General features: G+C 41.0%; 1 protein-coding gene across 25 annotated transcripts in view; it reads left to right on the top strand.

The window, feature by feature from the left end:
- The first annotated feature begins 467 nt into the window (after positions 1–467).
- ADAM22 (ADAM metallopeptidase domain 22) overlaps positions 468–18,322 on the top strand; it is a 226,515-nt gene continuing 208,660 nt past the window's right edge. For 5 of the 25 annotated variants that reach the window (XM_046020378.1, XM_046020374.1, XM_046020369.1 and 2 more), the window contains exons 1-2: positions 475–724; positions 1,194–1,354. In XM_046020378.1, coding sequence (XP_045876334.1) covers positions 640–724; positions 1,194–1,354 — 246 coding nt within the window. In that variant the 5' untranslated portion in view covers positions 475–639. Of the gene's footprint in view, positions 725–1,193; positions 1,355–18,322 lie in introns of all 25 variants that reach the window. The other 20 variants (XM_046020372.1, XM_046020370.1, XM_046020362.1 and 17 more) reach the window with 11 other exon arrangements.

The raw sequence follows: 18,322 nt of genomic DNA, 5'->3' as shown, positions 1-18,322 counted from the left end.
ACTGAGCCACCCAGGCGCCCCTCCCCGATAATAATTTAAGTAACTACTGTATCTGTGGAAAACATTACGTGTCTTTTTATGGATCACAGAGTGAAGGAATACTGGTTCTCGCAGAGGCGCAGTTGGGCTATTTCGGTGCCCAGGAGGGCCTGCCTTCAATGACCTCTCTTCTGCCCTTTCCGTCTTCCGTGGTCACGAGGTCGCGACAGTCCGCACCTTCGTGGAAACGAGCGGGATGCGGAGCGAGAACTACATTTCCCAGCTGACCCTCCGGCGCGCGCCCCTACCCGCGCGCGGGGGGCGAGTGCACCAGGCGCTCGCTCCCTGCCGAGCGCTCGTCGCCCGCCGGAGCCTTTGCCTTGGGATGAGGTGGGAGGCGCTAGAAACCACTTAGTTACAGCCAACCGCCCAATGCAGCACTCGCTCGCTCCCCCCGCCAGCGGAAGCGCCCGCGGAGCACAATGCAGCACTGAGGCAGCGCCGCGGCGGAGGCTGCAGCGCCACGGCCGCCGCAGCACCGACCGGGGTTGGGAGGAGGCGGCCGAGGCCAGCCGTGGGGCGCGGGCCGAGGGACGCGGACCTGGCGGCCCGGGCATGAGGAGCTGAGCGTCTCGAACGAGGCGGGCTGACGGCAGCACCATGCAGGCGGCCGCGGCTGCGTCCGTGCCCTTCTTGCTGCTCTGCGCCCTGGGGACCTGCCCCCCGGCGCGCTGCGGCCGGGCAGGTAAGTTCGCCACCCTCTGTGGCTTCGGGACGTACCATTTTCCGGGCGTCTTTGCAGCCCTCAAGCGCCCTGGAAACGGGCATCCCCGTTTCCCGAGTGCGCGGGGAGATTTTTTTTTTTTTTTTTTTTTAATTTAGAAGGGTGGTGAGAAGTGAAGCAAAAATACACGTGTGGGGGCGCGCGGATGCGTTAGAAACCTTCGGTCAAATGCCTGTTTTTCGTCTTCTGAAGAGGAGGAATGCGGAGGATGGGAAAGGGGTGCTGTGCTTCTGGGCCCTGATCCTGGATGATCTCAGATGCGCTGGTCCAGGGCTCCCCGGCTGCGTCCTTCTCAGATAGGGACCGGGAGGGAGGGGGCGGCGGGATTTTCATAGAGGAGACGTCGGGCCGCAGAAGGCACGAGTACGGGTCAGGGTCATTATTTTCTCCTTCTCTCCCCACTCCCTCCTTACCCTTTTCCTGCCTGGAGGAGACGCCTTGTTGACGGAGCTGGAGAGGAGGAAGGAAAACCGCTTCCTGGAGCGCCAGAGCATCGTGCCATTCCGGCTCCTCTACCGCTCGGGCGGCGAAGACGAAACTGGACACGACGCGCTCGACACGCGAGTGCGGGGCCACCACGGCGCCGGGCAGGTGAGAGGCGCGGTCCGGCGGGTGGGCTTGGGCGCGGCCCGGCCTACCCTACCCCACGTTTGCTCTCCGTCGCCCTGGAGATGCGGTGTCTTTGGTGAAATGAGCGCAGTCCTAATGCGAGTCATGCATGGCGCTCTCTGTGCAAAAAAGGAGGGAGCGGGGAAGGCGGGGGCCGGGGGGGGGGAGCAAAATCCCCCAAAGAACCACAGGCCGGAGCTTTGCTAGAGAGGAGTTTGTGCGGGATCTCTTCGGCAGTGCCGCATCCTGAGCGAAGGGGTGGAGACCCTCTCACCTCTGTCAAAAGCGTAGTAGGCAAGAAGGAATTTAATGTTGGCAGGATTTGCATCATCATTATTGTGGTGCTTGCTTAAATTCTCAAAAAGACTTTATATGTGATTTAAACCAAGGTTGGTGCTGTAGAAAAAAACCCGAAAACACACGCCTAGACATCCTTAACTAAACTCAAACTGTAAAAATAAGCTAAACTGCAGTGTTCTCAGCTCACTCAATTTGTGGACACCAGAGATGTACCCGTTCACCTCCACCTTTCAGAAAAGGCGTCTTCTCCCCCATTTTTTTCATTGGTAGCAGTCCTTTGGTGTAATTTGAGCCAAGTTGTTTATTGGGCATTTATAAACTATTTTTTTTTTGAAATCTAAGTTTACTTTACCCGCATTTAGATCAATAACACACACCCACAGATAATGACTGAAAAGTATTTTGAACTTACTTGCTAATTTAGGTAATTATTTTGGGGCTCTGTAAACAGTTTTTGTGTTTATATACCAGCCTAGCAAACAGTTCATTCATCTATAAGTACGGATTAAGTTAGAACTTGTCCATGTTGAAACTGTTGTAAACTACGCTGATCTAAAGGGAGGCTGAATATTTTCACATGTGCAAATATACTTATTAATACCTTAAGATGTACATTGCTGCTGTGATAGTCATAGTATTTGATCTATGTGTGTAAAGATGTAAAAATAGAAAAGGCCACTTAAATCTGTATTTGTAGCCAAAGGCTTAGTTCCATTGAAATTTTCATGTAAGAAATTACTTTAAAGGGCTACAGTAGTATCCATCAAAGTTTGATTAGTAGAAAATCTAATGTGTCAAGCTTTAATGAAGGATTCCATTAACATTTGAAAAATACTTACTTTCCTCTTTCATTTTGACTTTTTTCATAGTAAAACTGAAGAAGCAGGGGACACTATCTTATTTTTTTAGTAAATGAGAATCATTGCTGTGGAGGAATAGTCCCACAAATTTACAACTTTTGACTGTGAAAAATTTCAAACATACACAAAATAGAATATTATAATGAACCCCAGCTTTAACAGTTAGCAACTCATAGCCAATTTTGTTTCATCTATCTCCTATTTTCTTCTCATATTATTTTGAAGCAAATCATAGAATTTTATTCATAAAAAATTCACTCAACACTTCCAAAAAGATTTTTTCAAAAGGTAACGATGATATTATGCCAAATATATAAACATAAATATATACATATGTTAGATATATGTAAGGATATTTAATAAATCTATATAAATGTAACACATATATATTTAAGTTTGTGTATTTGATCCAGGACCCAAATAGTGTCTATTTTATTGCAGTTAGTTTAATTTTTTGAGTCTCTATAATGCATAGTATCCCCCTCTCCATTTCCTTAATTTTTTCTTTGCAATTTATTCATTGAAAACAGGAGGTCTTTCATCCTGTAGTTTACAGTCTGAATTTTTGCTGATAGAGCCCGTGCTTTAAAACAAATCACAAAGACTTTCTCAGAGAGGAAGGGCAACAGAAGGAAGTAGAAATGCAGAAAAAGAAAACTGCAGAATTGAACCTGGAAACTCCAAGTCTCTGTCTTGTGCCGGTAGTGTCTTCAGATACCCTCTGCCCTCCACTGTGTTGGTGAAGGACCACCACTTTTGGAAAACAGGCCAGTCTTCCTTCTTTTCTCTCCATTTATGGAGCACAATTTCAGCAGTTTTTGCATCATAGGCCTTTCAACTTGGGGCACAAAATACCTTGGACCTATATAGTGTCTCCTTCTTACAATAATAAACAGTTGAGAAGAATGACTGGGTTTTGGTGAGGTATGGATGAACTGGTTGGATTTAGGTTGAACAGTGTGAATAAATTATTTTTTCACATCAGGGTTCAAAGTGAAATACTATCTTACCATCAAAATAATTATTTTAAATATCTTAAAAATTTTTTTTTTTAGAGAGAGTGTGCTCGCATGTATAAGTGGGGGAGAGGGGCACACAGAGAGAGAGGATCTTAAGCAGGCTACATGCCCCAGCGCAGAGCCCTATGCAGGCTAGATCTCACAACTCTGAGATCATGACCTGAGCTGAAAGGTCAAGAGTTAAATGCTTGTCCAGATGCTTCTCAGAGTAACCATATGGATCTAGGTGATTAGGGAAAGCCCTTCTTCACTAAGGAGTGGCAGCTGATAAATGTAGGAGAAATGATAACATTAGACAAATTATCATTCTGCGATTTCCAGCAAATGTTAATTCAGGCAAGGGCTGTCTAATGGAACTGGCCATGCGGTGAATGGCTGAGGGGAAACCATACATCTGTGTGGTGTGGTCCATACCAAATACTTTCTGCTTGTAGGGGGAATCATATCACTGTCTTGCAGCCGCTCGGGTGGCCATTACACAACCCAGAGGACAGTGTGAGTTTCATTGATGGTAAAACCACATGGCACATACATCCTGAAGAAATGCCTTGTGAAGCAGGCAGTGGCACCCACAATGTATTCTAGATAAAATTTATTAATATAAACTGATCAAACTCTTAGATGTACCTTCTGATTTCTAGGAAATACAGGGGACAGAGGAGCAGGCTAAGTGACAGCATGAGGAAGTGATCAGACAGACATTGAACAGGAAAACTAACAGATGAAGAAAAGGACTGTTTTATATTTAAAACACCTAAGGGATATACAGACTGGATAAAATGCAGGCTCTGGACCTAAACCCTGATTTGGACAAACTAGCTTTGGGGAAATAGTTGTGTGACAATTAGGGTAATTTTAGTATGATTGAGGTATTAAATGCAATGGCAACTTCAGGCAAAGAGATGAAAAGATGAAAACAAACTATTTACAACATTGTGATCTTGCTTTAGTAAAAAAATACATATTATGTGTATGAAAATATGGAAATACATGTAATAAAAGACTAACACGTCAGTAAAAAAAAAAAAGGAGAGAGAGAGAGACTGATGCTTAACTGACTGAGCCACTCAGGTGCTCCTCTTCAGAGAAATTACTACCAGCAGGCCTGGTCAGTGCCTGACGCATAGTAAGATACACAGTACATATGGTTGGATGTCCAGATCACCTGGGAGGCTTTTGCAGTTTACCATGATCTTTTTTTTTTTTTTAAACAATTTCTCCCTTTTTTTTTTTTTAAGATCTTATTTATGTATTTGACAGAGATCACAAGTAGGCAGAGAGGGAGGCAGAGAGAGAGAGAGAGAGGAGGAAGCAGGCCGCCCGCTGAGCAGAGAGCCTGATGTGGGCCTTGATCCCAGGACCCTGGGATCATGACCTGAGACGACAACAGAGGCTTTAACCCACTAAGCCACCCAGGCACCCCTACCATGATCTTTAAACTACAGTTAGAAATCGCTGACTACTAGGTTTTGAATCTGGCAGTTACGGTTGTAAAGACTTAGTTGCCATATGCCAAATTTTCCTGCAATTTGAAAACTAAGGAGTTTTCCTGCATTTTTGCATTTTTGGTTTAACTGAGAGCTGGCATTGGACCTAAAAACTCAAGCTGATGGCCTTATTATTTCTTTGGTAATTAAATAGATAAACATTATGGCATCTTAGCTATCCATGGACTTTTTTTTCCTTTCTTCTTGAGAAATAAAATTGGGATGCCTCTCTGTCATCTCACAAAGCTATATTTGTTGATTTATATATTTAAAAGGCATTTATTTGCTTGGGCTTATACTGTGTACCAGTTTTTGTACAAGGCTCTGGGAATTTAAAGATAAAAGACACAGTTTAAGCTTTTTTTTTTTTAAGATTTTTATTTATTTGACAGACCGAGATCACAAATAGGCAGAGGCAGGCAGAGAGAGAGAGGAGGAAGCAGGCGTCCTGCTGAGCAGAGCCCGATGCGGGGCTCTATCCCGATGTGGGGCTCGATCCTGATGTGGGGCTCGATCCCGATGTGGGGCTCGATCCCAGGACCCCGGGATCATGATCTGAGCCAAACACAGAAGCTTCAACTCACTGAGCCACCCAGGCACCCCAGACACAGTTTAAGCTTTTAAGGAATTTACAGGCAAGTGGGAAGATGCATGAATGGATAAGCAGTTATACTCTGCCCTTCTGTGTGATTTTCTGGAGATGAACACAGAAAGCGGTAGAAGCAGAGAAAACACAGTATTTAAGCCAGATGAGCAGTCAGGGGGCCTTTCGTAGGGAAGTTCTGTCTTAGCTGTGTTTTTGAGGGTGAGTGGGAATTGGCCAGATTGAAGGAAGGTAGGTGATGGGCCTATCATACCAAGGGGGGAGCACTTACAGGGCGGGTGGGAATCAGGACACATTTTTTTTTTTTTTTTTTATAAACATATAATGTATTTTTATCCCCAGGGGTACAGGTCTGTGAATTGCTAGGTTTACACACTTCACAGCACTCACCATAGCACATGCCCTCCCCAATGCAGGACACATTTTTGTTAAGTACAAATAGTTAGGATTTAAGGTACACGGGAGCCAAAACAGGAAAGCAGAGAGTAGATGCTGCAGTATCTTCATGATTTGTGGAGGAATTTGGACTTTGTCCTGAAGGCAATTGAAGGACTTTAGTAAGGCGAGTTAACTGGCTAGATTTTTATTATTGCAGGATCATCCTAATGGCTAGAAATGAATAATTTTAATTTCAAAGGGTAAATGAAAGTGGTTGTTCACTTTAATTTATTGGTGAATGCTAATTCACATACTCATTAAGCTTCGTAAGAATTCAGTTACTAAGTATACTGAAAATACTGTATAAAAGAGTTTGTAAAGCACTTGGAACAATCCTGGGGATATTGTAAGCACGATATGAGTTTTTGTTAAATAACATTTACTCCCTTAGGCTGCTTGAGTACTATTTAGAAATTTTATGACATCACTTTAACAAAATGGTGCCCTAATTACCTGAATTTAACACATTCCCAGAAGTAAGTTACAAATTGTTAAAATTTATATAACTAAGTGGAATCCAACAGTTCTAGAGATGGAAGAGACTTTGCAGATTATCTAACCTAATTTAGAAATTACTTTTCACCTGGTAAGATAAAGCCATTGGCCCAGAGCAAGGAAACCAGCAACGTATTACTTAATGTTTCAGAAAGCTCACAAAAACAATGATGGTATGAAACACCTTAATTTTACTCTTAATGTGTCCTTGTTTCAGTTTTCAATCACTAAATGGAAAAGAATATTCATATTTTTGGAAGAGATTTTTCTTATGGTTTGGGGAAATATTGACAATTTGGGGTGAAATAATAATTCTGTTGATAATAGTCCATGTTATAAAAGATTTCTTTACTACATGGCCAGTTACTTGAATGAATACTACTTGAATGAATACTTTACTTTTATCCTAAGTGGGATGATCAGCCCCTGCTGAAAGTTTATTTTGCCACGAAGTTCTAGAAATGATAGTCAAAGGAATCCTATTTGATTGTGGGTAACTTGCTATCTTCAAGGTTGTCGAGCTATTCTGAAGTAATTTCAGTCCTATGAAATTATGTTCAGAACTACAGAGTATTTAAATTACTCAGAGCCTTTCCTCTGACTTGAAGTTATTTGGAAGGAATTGTGTGTTTGCAAACAGTGAATAAAAAACATTTTTAAATGGGCATCCAAATGGGCAAGATAGTACCTCTTGAGCCTTATTGATAGTTTGTTACTGATAATCACTTAATTGCTATTTTTAAGAAAAAGCACCTTCATGACTCCTTTTTCTTTCTTTCTTTCTTCTTCTTTCTTTTTTTTTTTTTTTGGTTAGCCAAAATGACAGATTTACTATCGCACCAAAGATAGGTTATTTGGTCGTTTATTTTATTGTGTGTTCACCTCATAGATTTTCAATTACTTGTTTTTCACCCATTGATTATATTTCTCTGCAAATAGCAGAATTTCTTTTTGTCAGAATTTTTTGCTGTCAGGGAATATGTGGGCTACTTTTTTTCTCTTTTTCCCTGGATCGCGTTTTAGCTTCTCAAGTAGTCAGGTACCAAAAATCATAGTTCTGTATTTATCATAGTTTTGATAATCAGTAATACAGGCTGGTAGCAAGATGGTAAGTGGTAGTACGCTCCATTTTTGTGAATATATTTACACATAGGTCTAAGCCTGGATGAGCTGTACTTAAAATTGTGCTGTTTCACTTGGGAGCACTGAGTCAGCTTCACGGTAAATTGTCTGCAGTGCTGCTTTTTTCTCTGGCGGAAAAGAGCTCCTAGGAATTACAGCTTTGGAAGTATTTTGCAAGGATGGCACAAACAATTTTTTTTTTCTTGATGTGCTTTTTGTTAAACCTAAGTAACTCAGTATTGATAAAGTTTTGCCACCCATCCAAACTTTGTTCTTGTGCTATAAATAGGGAGACATTTTCCAGCATGTTTTTATTCTATCAACATGCTTCTCTTACAATTAAACAGTTTTTAAAAAATGATATTCAGGTTTGTGGAAGTTTTCTTTAGGTGTTGGTTTTACTCTGTGAGATCCCAGTTTGTATTTTTTGGGCATCTCTGGAGTTCTGCTTAAAAAGATGGGTTCTGATCTCACTGTGTAGGAAGAGAACCCATCTCTCATCGTTTCTTTACAGCTATTCCTAGAAAACTGTGAATGACTCTAAGAGCTTATGGGTTGATAAAAATTGTTCTTAGTTTTATTTGCTTTCTCAAATTTCAAAGAATGCCAAGTGTTCCATCATTTTTAATGACAGGGCCCTTCCGAAAAATGCATGGAAGGATGCCTGCTTTCTTGTCATGTCTCATTGAGAGCAGGAATCTGTAAGGTCACTAGTACTCAGTTGTTACAGTGGGGCTCATATAAGGCCACATTTATCATTAAATTTCAAGAATAAGCTCCAAAGGGAACAAGAATGTAAATTGAAGGAGGGAGAGCAGAAGCGGAAGGGACATAAGGAGTTTGGTGAGAGGGGGGACTGAAAGAGAAAACAGGACTAAGAGAGAAGTGCTTATAGTGGTGTTATCATATATGTTATAATATACACTAAAATACTTAATATACAGTATCTTATGTGGTCACATTTTATGTGCCCAACAGTTTTCTTGGTACTTGGTACGTATTAACTCACTACAGTCCTACAAAAATCCTATGACAGGAGAAATACCAGCTTTAAAACCACAAAGCTGGTAGGTAGCTGAGAAGGGGTTTGAACCCTGGCAGTTTAACTCCACTGCCTGGGCTTAACTTCTGTGCTTAACTGGCACAATGGTAGGAGGCAAGGAACATTTCTTTAGATGTCGTTCAGTGGCAGTGAGGTCAAAGATTTGTCCCATTTCATTTGTCCCATTAGAACTATATATTTCTTGAAGCTTGCAGAATGGAGGAGGAGGAGTGCATCATATCTACTATCTTGAGAATGAGAAAGAACTACATAAAAAGATTTAACATTTAAAAGGTGAAAAACACCCCTTGAAGGGCCTGGGTTCTGTTTTGGAATTGAGTGTATAATTATGGTAAAGCTTTCTTTGTGAATTGAAAATGTTAATATTCGGCAGTCAATACCAAAATTATGTATACTCCTTTGTGGTCAGAGTTTCACGAACCAGAAACATTAAATGCTAAAAGGGGATCTATACTCCTTTCATCAGAAGAAAAGATACAGAATATCTTTTGTGGCTCCCTAGAGCAAGTAGTTCTGAGGTCCCAAATGTCAAAGCCTTTGGTTGAAAGAGATACGTAGTTAGTCATAACCAAAATGATAGCTTCTGTGAACATCTAGTTGGATGTTTACTTTGGTCATAAAAGCCCTAGAAAGTAAATATTGAGGGAAAGACTTGAATAACTTTGTTAGTTACCATGTACCTGGCACGGTACTGAGTGATTTACAGGCATAATCCCTCATTCTCTCATTTTTTAAAAAAGGTTTTATTTGTCAGAGAGAGAGAGAGAGAGATCAAGAGAGCGAGCACAAACAGGGAGAACAGCAGGCAGAGGCAGAAGCAGGCACCCTACTAAGTAAGGAGCCGGATGTGAGACTCAATCCCAGGACCCTGGGATCATGACCTGAGCCAAAGGCAGACCCTTAACTGACTGAGCTATCCAGGTGTCCCATAATCTCTCATTTTGAGGTAGATATATCCATTTTATAATTGAGGCTACTAAGGCTCAAGGAAGCTAATTAACCTGCCCAAGGTCATAGCAACCAGTAAGCAGTAGAGCTGGGAAAAGAATTCTCAAAGAGAATGGTAGAGGTCCACATAAAATAATCCTTTTGTAATAAATGCTACTTACTTGACATTCATCTCTGTGTTGGAATAACCTAACATTTCCTTGAGAAACTCTTGATCCTGCTCAGGTCTCCTCCATTGCTAACTTCATTCAGGAGGGAATTGATGTCATCTTTTAGCACTTGTTTTGTGTCTTCATTTCTAGAAATGGTTATGATTTCTATTTCTGCTTCAGATATTCTTTTAACCACATAAGAATATTTGAATCTACATCTAAATCACAGCAGAGAGTGTCTGTACTCTGAGTACTTGTTGGAGTTTTATCTGCCAGAAACTCACTTATAAGAAATTATTTATAGGGGGGGAAAAAGAGAAACAATTTATGGGGAATTATCATCTATTTCTCCATAGAATGCTGGCCTTACCACTGAGATTCTGGGGTGGGGGTATTTTTAAAAAATCTCTCCAGGGGCGCCTGGGTGGCTCAGTGGATTAAGCCGCTGCCTTCGGCTCAGGTCATGATCTCAGGGTCCTGGGATCGAGCCCCGCATCAGGCTCTCTGCTCCGCAGGGAGCCTGCTTCCTCCTCTCTCTCTGCCTGCCTCTCTGCCTACTTGTGATCTCTCTGTCAAATAAATAAATAAAATCTTTAAAAAAAAAAAAAAATCTCTCCAGTGGATTTCCAATTTGTATGCGGGGTTGAGGAGCTCTGTGTATCCTTAATATTTAAGAGATTTTTTTTTTTTTGTATGTCTTAAATCTTTTTGGATTTAAGTTAATCACAAGAGTTTCTTATCTGAATTGGTATCAGTTTTCTCATTTGCATCCCTGACCTCTTCAATAATTCACTAGACTTTTTCTAAAGGATATTTTGAAGGAGTTTGTAAGAAATATTCCCGAGAGGGGTGTCTAGGTGGCTCAGTTAGTTAAGCGTCTGCCTCCAGCTCGGGTTGTGATTCCAGGGTCCTGGGATTGAGCCCCGCATCGGGCTCCCTACTCAGAGGGAAGCCTGCTTCTCTCTCTCCCACTCCCCTTGCTTGTGTTCCCTCTTTTGCTGTTTCTCTCTCTGTCAAGTAAGTAAATAAATCTTTAAAAAAAAATATTCCTGAGAAACCAGTTCCAGTATTAATTGAAGTCCTGGAGAACATCATGGGTAGTGCCTTATCAGGACCAAGAGGAGAGATTTGTCATGTAATTGTTTCCTTCCTTGAGTTGGATGCCAGAAATTTAGAGCAGGTTTTGCCCTCCTCCAAAGCCAAAGTTGCGACATGCGTTTCCCTAGCAGCTTCATCCTAGTTCATCGGTGTACTCCTCATCATCCCAATTTCAGCTCGAGTCGTCTGAAATCTCTCTTGTGACAGTTGATCAATATAAAAAGTCATATCTGTATGCATTTTCATTATGCATGCTATACGCATATTAAAATAAATACTCAGGCACAGAAAAAGTAATCTCAGATTTCCTCTGTCTACTTTTGTGAGCTATTCCCATCCCCCCACCCCTTATCTTATCAGAGTATAGCTTTTGTCTTCTTAGCATTTGCCATCCTTTTTTTTTTCTTCTTAATTTATTTATCTGGGGGGTGGCGCTAGTGAGCGTGAGCGGGAAAGGAAGAAGGGGGAGAGATAAAGAATCTGAAACTGACTTTGCACTGAGCTCAAACCCCTTGCTGGCCGATCTCACGACCATGAGATCATTACCTGAGCCTAAGTTGAGTTGGACAGTTGCTTAACTGACTGAGCCACCCAGGCACCCCTTGATGACATTCTTTTTAATGATTGACTTACGTCTTTCTTCCAATTGCCATCACTAGAATATTAAACTATGAGAACAGTGTATGAGAAGAATGATCTTGTCTGTTGTTCACTACACATCTCTATCATGTTAGCACAGTGCCTGGCACAGAGTAGGTACTTAATAAATAGTTCTTGAAGTGATAAATTTTCCTTTCTTTCCAGTTTCCTCATCTGCTTAAAATTTGTATTTTATCTTGTAGGCGTCCATATAAACATCCTGAAGTCCTCTTTGGAACTGGGTTAAAAGAATGAATATATGAATAAATTTTAGTCTTCAAATATTGAGTTTATAGCCCTTTTGATAATTATAATTATTTACACATAAAAAAGAGTTCAGTGTGTTGTATTTTTATTTTCTACTTATTTTTTCAATGTGCTATATTTTTAAAAATATAAATACTTCCATATATGAAAAAATGATTTTAGACTTCTAGTGGTCCCTTGTTTCTGATTTCATCATTTGATTTGCTTTTAAGATCAAAATCTCTTGTTTTTCCTAGAACAGACTATTTTATGTCATTTGATTTTGAAAATAAAAAAATGTCATACCATGACCCAGAAATATCAGCAATTATAACTGGGAAGGAAAGGAATAAACAATTTAAACCACCCCCTGACCCCCACCCTTGACAATCTGTTTGTTTATATTGAAGAGAATTTTCAAAATCATATGCATGTATCAGCAAGGGTAAATCAACATTTTTCTGCTTTTTAAAAATCAATTTTGTACCAGGGGCTTTTAGCACTGAGCAGTAGTTGCCCTTTTGCTGCCTTTCCCCCCCCTAACTAAAGAACATTAGATAACCATTTGAAGATGAGAAATCAATGAGGCTTTCCTGAAGATGGGCCTCAAGAGCTCACATTTTGCAAGTGGCTTTAAAATTCTCTACCTGAGGCAGGAGAACTCCCGGCTGACAATTTTCTTAGACCACTTATTCCACTTGGCACTGACTCACGTCTGTAGCCTTTACCTCTAGTTGGTCAATTGCTGTCCTTATTTTTATTTGTTTTCAGGTTGCCTTTTGTATAGGTTGGGTTGGGAGAGAGTGCCTTCCTTTTCCACCAGTGAGGTCAGGAGGCTGGAGTCAGGCTGGTAATGCGATTTGGTACTCCTCCTCATCCCAGCTCGGGATTTTCCTTAAGTGGTGTCTCTTTCTTTGAACTAGATAGCAAGATGCCGCAGATGCAGCCAGTACTTCACAAAGTGGGGTTCTGTAGGTTTTTGTGAATTCACCAGTGGCTTTTTAATGCCTTTAGAACATACTGTTGGGGTCTGGCCAGAACCCAGTGTGGGTCCTCATGGGCAGAATGAGCTGTCAAGGTGGCACCTGGTCATATTAGTCTCAAGTTGGCTGGAGGAGCAGTTGGCTGAAGAGTGATCTAGGGTCATCAGAGCAGGGCAGGAGCAAGGGTAAAAGTGTGGTGGAAGGTAAGGCTCAGGGAAATCCCAAAGTAGTTACAGGGAGAAGATACTGGGTGCCCTGTGCCAGGTCCAGTGTGTCCCCCTCCCCCCGCTCAACCTAGCTACCTGAGACTGTCTGAGATGCAGTCTAAGTTTTTAATCTCAGACATTCAAGTTCTAGTAATTGGCTCCACTCTTGATTTAGATCTTGTATTTTTTGAAACAAACAACCGAGAAATAGATCTTGTGTTTTTAAGGAACCCTGGTGTTTTTTAGCCTGACATTCTCTGATGGCACATGTGCTCCATCCTCCCATGAGTTTTAAGTGTTTGTTTCAGACGGAAGAATCATTTCTCTTCTTCTCCCCCCACTCTTCCTCTTCTTGCTTTTCTTCCTCCTATTTTTATTCTTCTTTATTTCTTATTTTTCCTTCCTTCTTCTTCCTCCTCTTCCTCCATCTTACTCTTTGTTGGTCATTTTTAAATGTCTGCAGGCTAGTGGGAGAGGACTTCACAGGGCCCACTCTTTATGTAGTCCTGACTGTAGATGCTGCCTCTCCCAGTTCAGGAGATTAGGCTTTCCTAAAGACTGATGGCTTTTCATGCTCTGAAAAATCACATTTAGTGTGTACAAAATGAGGAGCAGTTATGCATTAAATAAGGTATGTTAATGGTTGAAGAGTCCTTTTAAGTAGGAATTTGGAAAATGTGTTTAATTTAGATGGATAATTTTGGTATTGTAATCGAACTAACATGAGTTCACCCCTTGGTGAGTTACAGATAGGAGCTATACCAGCTGGAGTTGTTACGCAAAGGAAAGTTTACTTGCAGCAAATAAGGAGGTCACAGGGAATAACTTCCAAAGCCGTAACCCTCTGAGCAAGTGTGGGCGTTCCTTTTGTTTAGGGTTAGGATAAATAATACAGAAAGGAGAGTTTTGTCCTCATTTGTGGAGCCAGGCGTAAGGTCATGCATGCACCTTAAGGAAACATGCCTGTACATGTGTTGTGTGTTATGTAAGGTTGTGCTCCTTTTGGGGCAGAGATTTTAGCATTATAATGAGGTAGAGGTAACTGTCACTTCATGGTCCATGTGCACAGATGTGTGCCAGTGTTGAGCTCAAACTGATCTGGATGGTCTGGGCGGGTTCAATCTCTTAGGGCAGATGTTACTGCTTGAGAGAGTAGTTTCAGTTTCCATCATGGGATGCTTTGCCCATTGGGTCTTTTGCCTAAGTTATAAGATAAGCTGGAAAGAACTTAAGGAAAATGTGATGGATCCACGCGGTAAAGGTGAGGTCTTGCGGTCAGTCATGTGGGGTCATGCTGGTGACGGTATCAGTCTCTGTTTACCATCAATAGTGGGTTATTTTCATGGTGAGTTTAGGGTTATAGTAGTTAGCAGTGCCTTCATGTGCTTTCCAAGAAAACTTTAGGTAAATATTTAATAAGAAGAATGGGAATTTGCTTTTTACAGGTGGATTTACAAATTTACCTTAATGTTAGATAATTAAGTCATCATTTCTTAGGAGGATTTTTATTGACTTTGACAGAAACTTAAACATCCCTGAAGGTGATGAATTTATTCAGGACCACAAAACTGTTCTCCCACTTTATGATAGCATGATGTTGGTATGGTTCTTAATGATCTTGCCTAGACAAGGGTCTCATGATTAATGAAGGGAGGATGCTTTTAATTTATACCTTAACCATTTCATGTGAAATCTATTTGAGGTTATTGATTAATGAGTTGTTTAGGACATTTCCTGAATGTTCTGGTTATGAAATCATGAAGTTTCCTAGGGTGATGGGGTAAAAATTATTTTAATGTCATCGTAAGGAAAAACAAAGAGTGAAGGCGTGCATCCTTATTTTCATTTTCATTTCTTCCCAGCACTGATCCAGAGCTTTCTACCTAGCAAGTGCACAACAAACAAATGTTGACCTGATGAAGTCATTGATGCCATGACTTTCATAGAGCCCTTTCCCATTCTCGTGTCCCCAGACCCCTGTTGTGAGGTTGGGTTTTCCCTGGTCAATTCTTTTCTTTTCTCTTCATCTCTCAGTACAGGTTCTATCCCTTTCTCGTTACATCTTTCCATTTGTTGTTTTCCCATGTGCATGGTCTTGCTCTGTTCACTTTCCCTATGACCCTTGGTTTATTTTGTAATTTTTTCCCAGCTCTATTTCTGTCAAGTTCCTCTTTCTCTCTTAGCAGCTAAAGAAAAAACAAGTCTCTGAAAGGTTATTTACATTCAGTGTTGGAAATCATCCCTGGTGCACATTGCTGGATTTAATTATTTTGCCATTTGGAAAATGTTTTATAGTTCAACAAGCTTTCCCATTTCACTACTTACTTTTGAACCTGTTTTCTTGGTGTGGTTTTTCTTTTTTCTGTGTTTCTTTTGTTCCCTTTCAGTTGTCCCTCATTCATTCTCTTCTTTGAACGTGGAGTGAGGTGTCCCTTTGGTGTTTTACTGCTGGAATAATTGCCTTCCTAAAATTATTCTTTTTGTTCTCATTACTCATCATTTCCTGGATTTAGACTCTGAGTTGTGTGCTCAGCCCACCCTCTGCACTAGCTGAACACGTCCCTTCTCACACTCTTCTCCAGTGACCCAGCACTGTATTGCCGGGATGCAAACTCAGTATTAAGAAATGATGAGGCACTTTTACAGGTTAGTAAAAGTAAAACTTGCCTCAGAGGCATGTCATAAAATTATACATAAAATTACGTATGTGTGTGTCGGTGCGAGGGGGATTGGAGCAACTGACAATTGGGTGTGTTAATAGAAGGAATCCCCTTGAGAGACTTTGTGAGGTTGGGCTTTAACTTTGCCATTCAAATTCACTGTTTTTCCTTCACTGCTTCGTGCTATCTATGCATACTTGATACTCAGCAAATATTCATGGTTTGCATTTGTTTCAGTTTTCTGCTCAAAGATGAAAAGAAGTTTGACCATTTATGTTATTGATTTTAAGTACTTTAAAAAATTTTTCTTAATTTTAATTTTTATCCTTTTCTAATGATTTATTTATTAATAGATTTTATTTATTTATTTGACAGAGAGTGAGAGAGCACAAGCAGGGGAGCAGCAGAGGGAGAGGGAGAAACAGGCTCCCTGTTGAGCAGGGAGCCTGATGGCAGGGCTCCATCTCAGGACCTGAACTGAATGAGGGTAGAGGTTTAACCAGCTGAGCCACCCAGGCATCCCTCCATTTTTTTTTTTTTTTTTTAAGATTTTATTTATTTATTTGACAGACAGAGATCACAAGTAGGCAGAGAGAGGAGGAAGCAGGCTCCCTGCTGAGCAGAGAGCCCGATGCGGGGCTCGATCCCAGGACTCTGGGATCATGACCTGAGCTGAAGGCAGAGGCTTAACCCACTGAGCCACCCAGGCGCCCCTCCATTTTTTTTAAGATTTTATTTGTTTATCTTTTAGAGAGAGAGAGCAGGATGGAGGGGAGGAGCAGAGAGAGAGGGACAGGCAGACTCAGCACTGAGTGCAGAGCTCTATAAGGGCTCAATCCCTCAATCCTGAGACCATGACCTGAGCCAAAATAAAGAGTCAGACATTCAATTGACTGAGTCACCCCAGTGCCCCTGATTTTATGTACTTTTGATGTATTTCCAACTGTTATAGTATTTCTTTCTTCCTGATTATTAAAATATTTTTTTGGGATGAGCTTGAAAGCAGCATGGGGTTCCTTCCACATCTTTGTTTTCTCCGTGACCTCTATGTTCCTCTTCCTCCCCCATCTCTTCTTGCTAACCCAAGAGAGACCCCCTGTATATAGTATGCCCAGGTTCTGTGAGGATCCCATCCCTCAGGATCTGAGCTGAAATAACTGTCCCTTTTGCTTCAGATTTGAGGCGGGTTTTATTAGGAAAGGCAGGGCCATGATGTTACGAAGGGAGAACACCTGAGAAAGCAGTGGGAACTGGGACATTGGTTGGCATACTGACATTCCACCACCTAAGGCCACCTCATAATCTCTCTGCCACTTTAATCACTGTGACAAAATCACTCATGTCAGTTTATAGCCTCATCTCTCCCAATAAAAATAAATCCAAGCTATTTAACCTTTGTGTGTGACTTTATTCACTAGAGTTTACCATTTGGGGCCTAGAGCTGCATTTGCTTTAAGACAATGATGCTTGTCTTCTGGGAGAGTGACATGTAGTATTTTTTGATGGATCTGAACTTATATGACATACTCACCCAAGGAGTTCCCTTGATATTTGTTCTTGGAATTTTGATTTTTTTTTTTTAACTGGGGTTTTGAACTAACTACAACATCTTTTTTTTTTTCCTTTTAACTAAGTCCCAGGTACTTTCTTATCTATTATTTTATTTTCATTTTTTCTCCAATGTTACCACCATTTTATGGCCTAACAAGTTAATATTAAAATATTTACTTTCCTTATTTCTTAGGAGGTAGGTATTACCTACATAGAACTGTTACTCCATGAAATCTCCATGATGCTAAAAGACCCACACATCTGATTAAATCAGAAAAAAACACCACTTGAGAATAGTTTCTTTAGAATAAATAGAGAACCCAGGGAGGGATGGCACTCTGAGCAGTTTTTAAGCTTTTACATCTCAGTGTGAATGAAGGACCTGAAGTGGTTAAGATCAGAAAGGAAAGTGAGGGCATAGGGTGGTGAAGAGATCCCACATCAAAATCGTAGGATCAAGTAGCTGGCCCCTAGAAATGAACTCTAGCAGTTCTCATGACTTCAGCAGACCCATTGTTATCTCAGGAACAAAATTATCTATATTTTAATTGTGTTTATATATTTAATAAGAGCTTTATTGGAGTATAATTTGCATACTATAGAATTCACCCATTTAGCAATGGTTTACAACTCAAAGTTTATTAGTATATTCAAACAGTTGTGCAACCACTCCCATTGTCAGTGTTAAAACATTTTCATCACCTTGGCGCACCTGGGTGGTGCATTTGGTTAGCGTCCAAATCTTGGTTTCAGCTCATGTTGTGATCTCAGGGTCATGAGACTGAGTCTGCTTAAGATTCTCCCTCTCTTTTTTCTCTTCCTCTCTTTCTCTCTCAAATAAATAAAACTGTTCTTGGGATTCCTGGCAGGTGAGCCTCGTACCTACTAGGCAGCTCTTTGGGCAGCTCTGGTTTAAAAGATTTTAAAAGATGTGTTATTTAGAGAGAGAGCGAGAAAGAAAAAAAGAGAGAGGAAGGGAGTGTGTGCATGCGAGCAGAAGCATGGATTGGGGGAGGCAGAGGGAGTGCGAGTTAGACTCTCAAGCAGACTCTGTGCTGAGCATGGAGCCCCCCATCTCA

This window comes from Meles meles, chromosome 10, assembly GCF_922984935.1.
Source record: "Meles meles chromosome 10, mMelMel3.1 paternal haplotype, whole genome shotgun sequence".
NCBI lineage: Eukaryota > Metazoa > Chordata > Mammalia > Carnivora > Mustelidae > Meles > Meles meles.
Note: the sequence above shows the minus strand (reverse complement) of the source record. Positions and strands in the feature narration are given on the sequence as shown.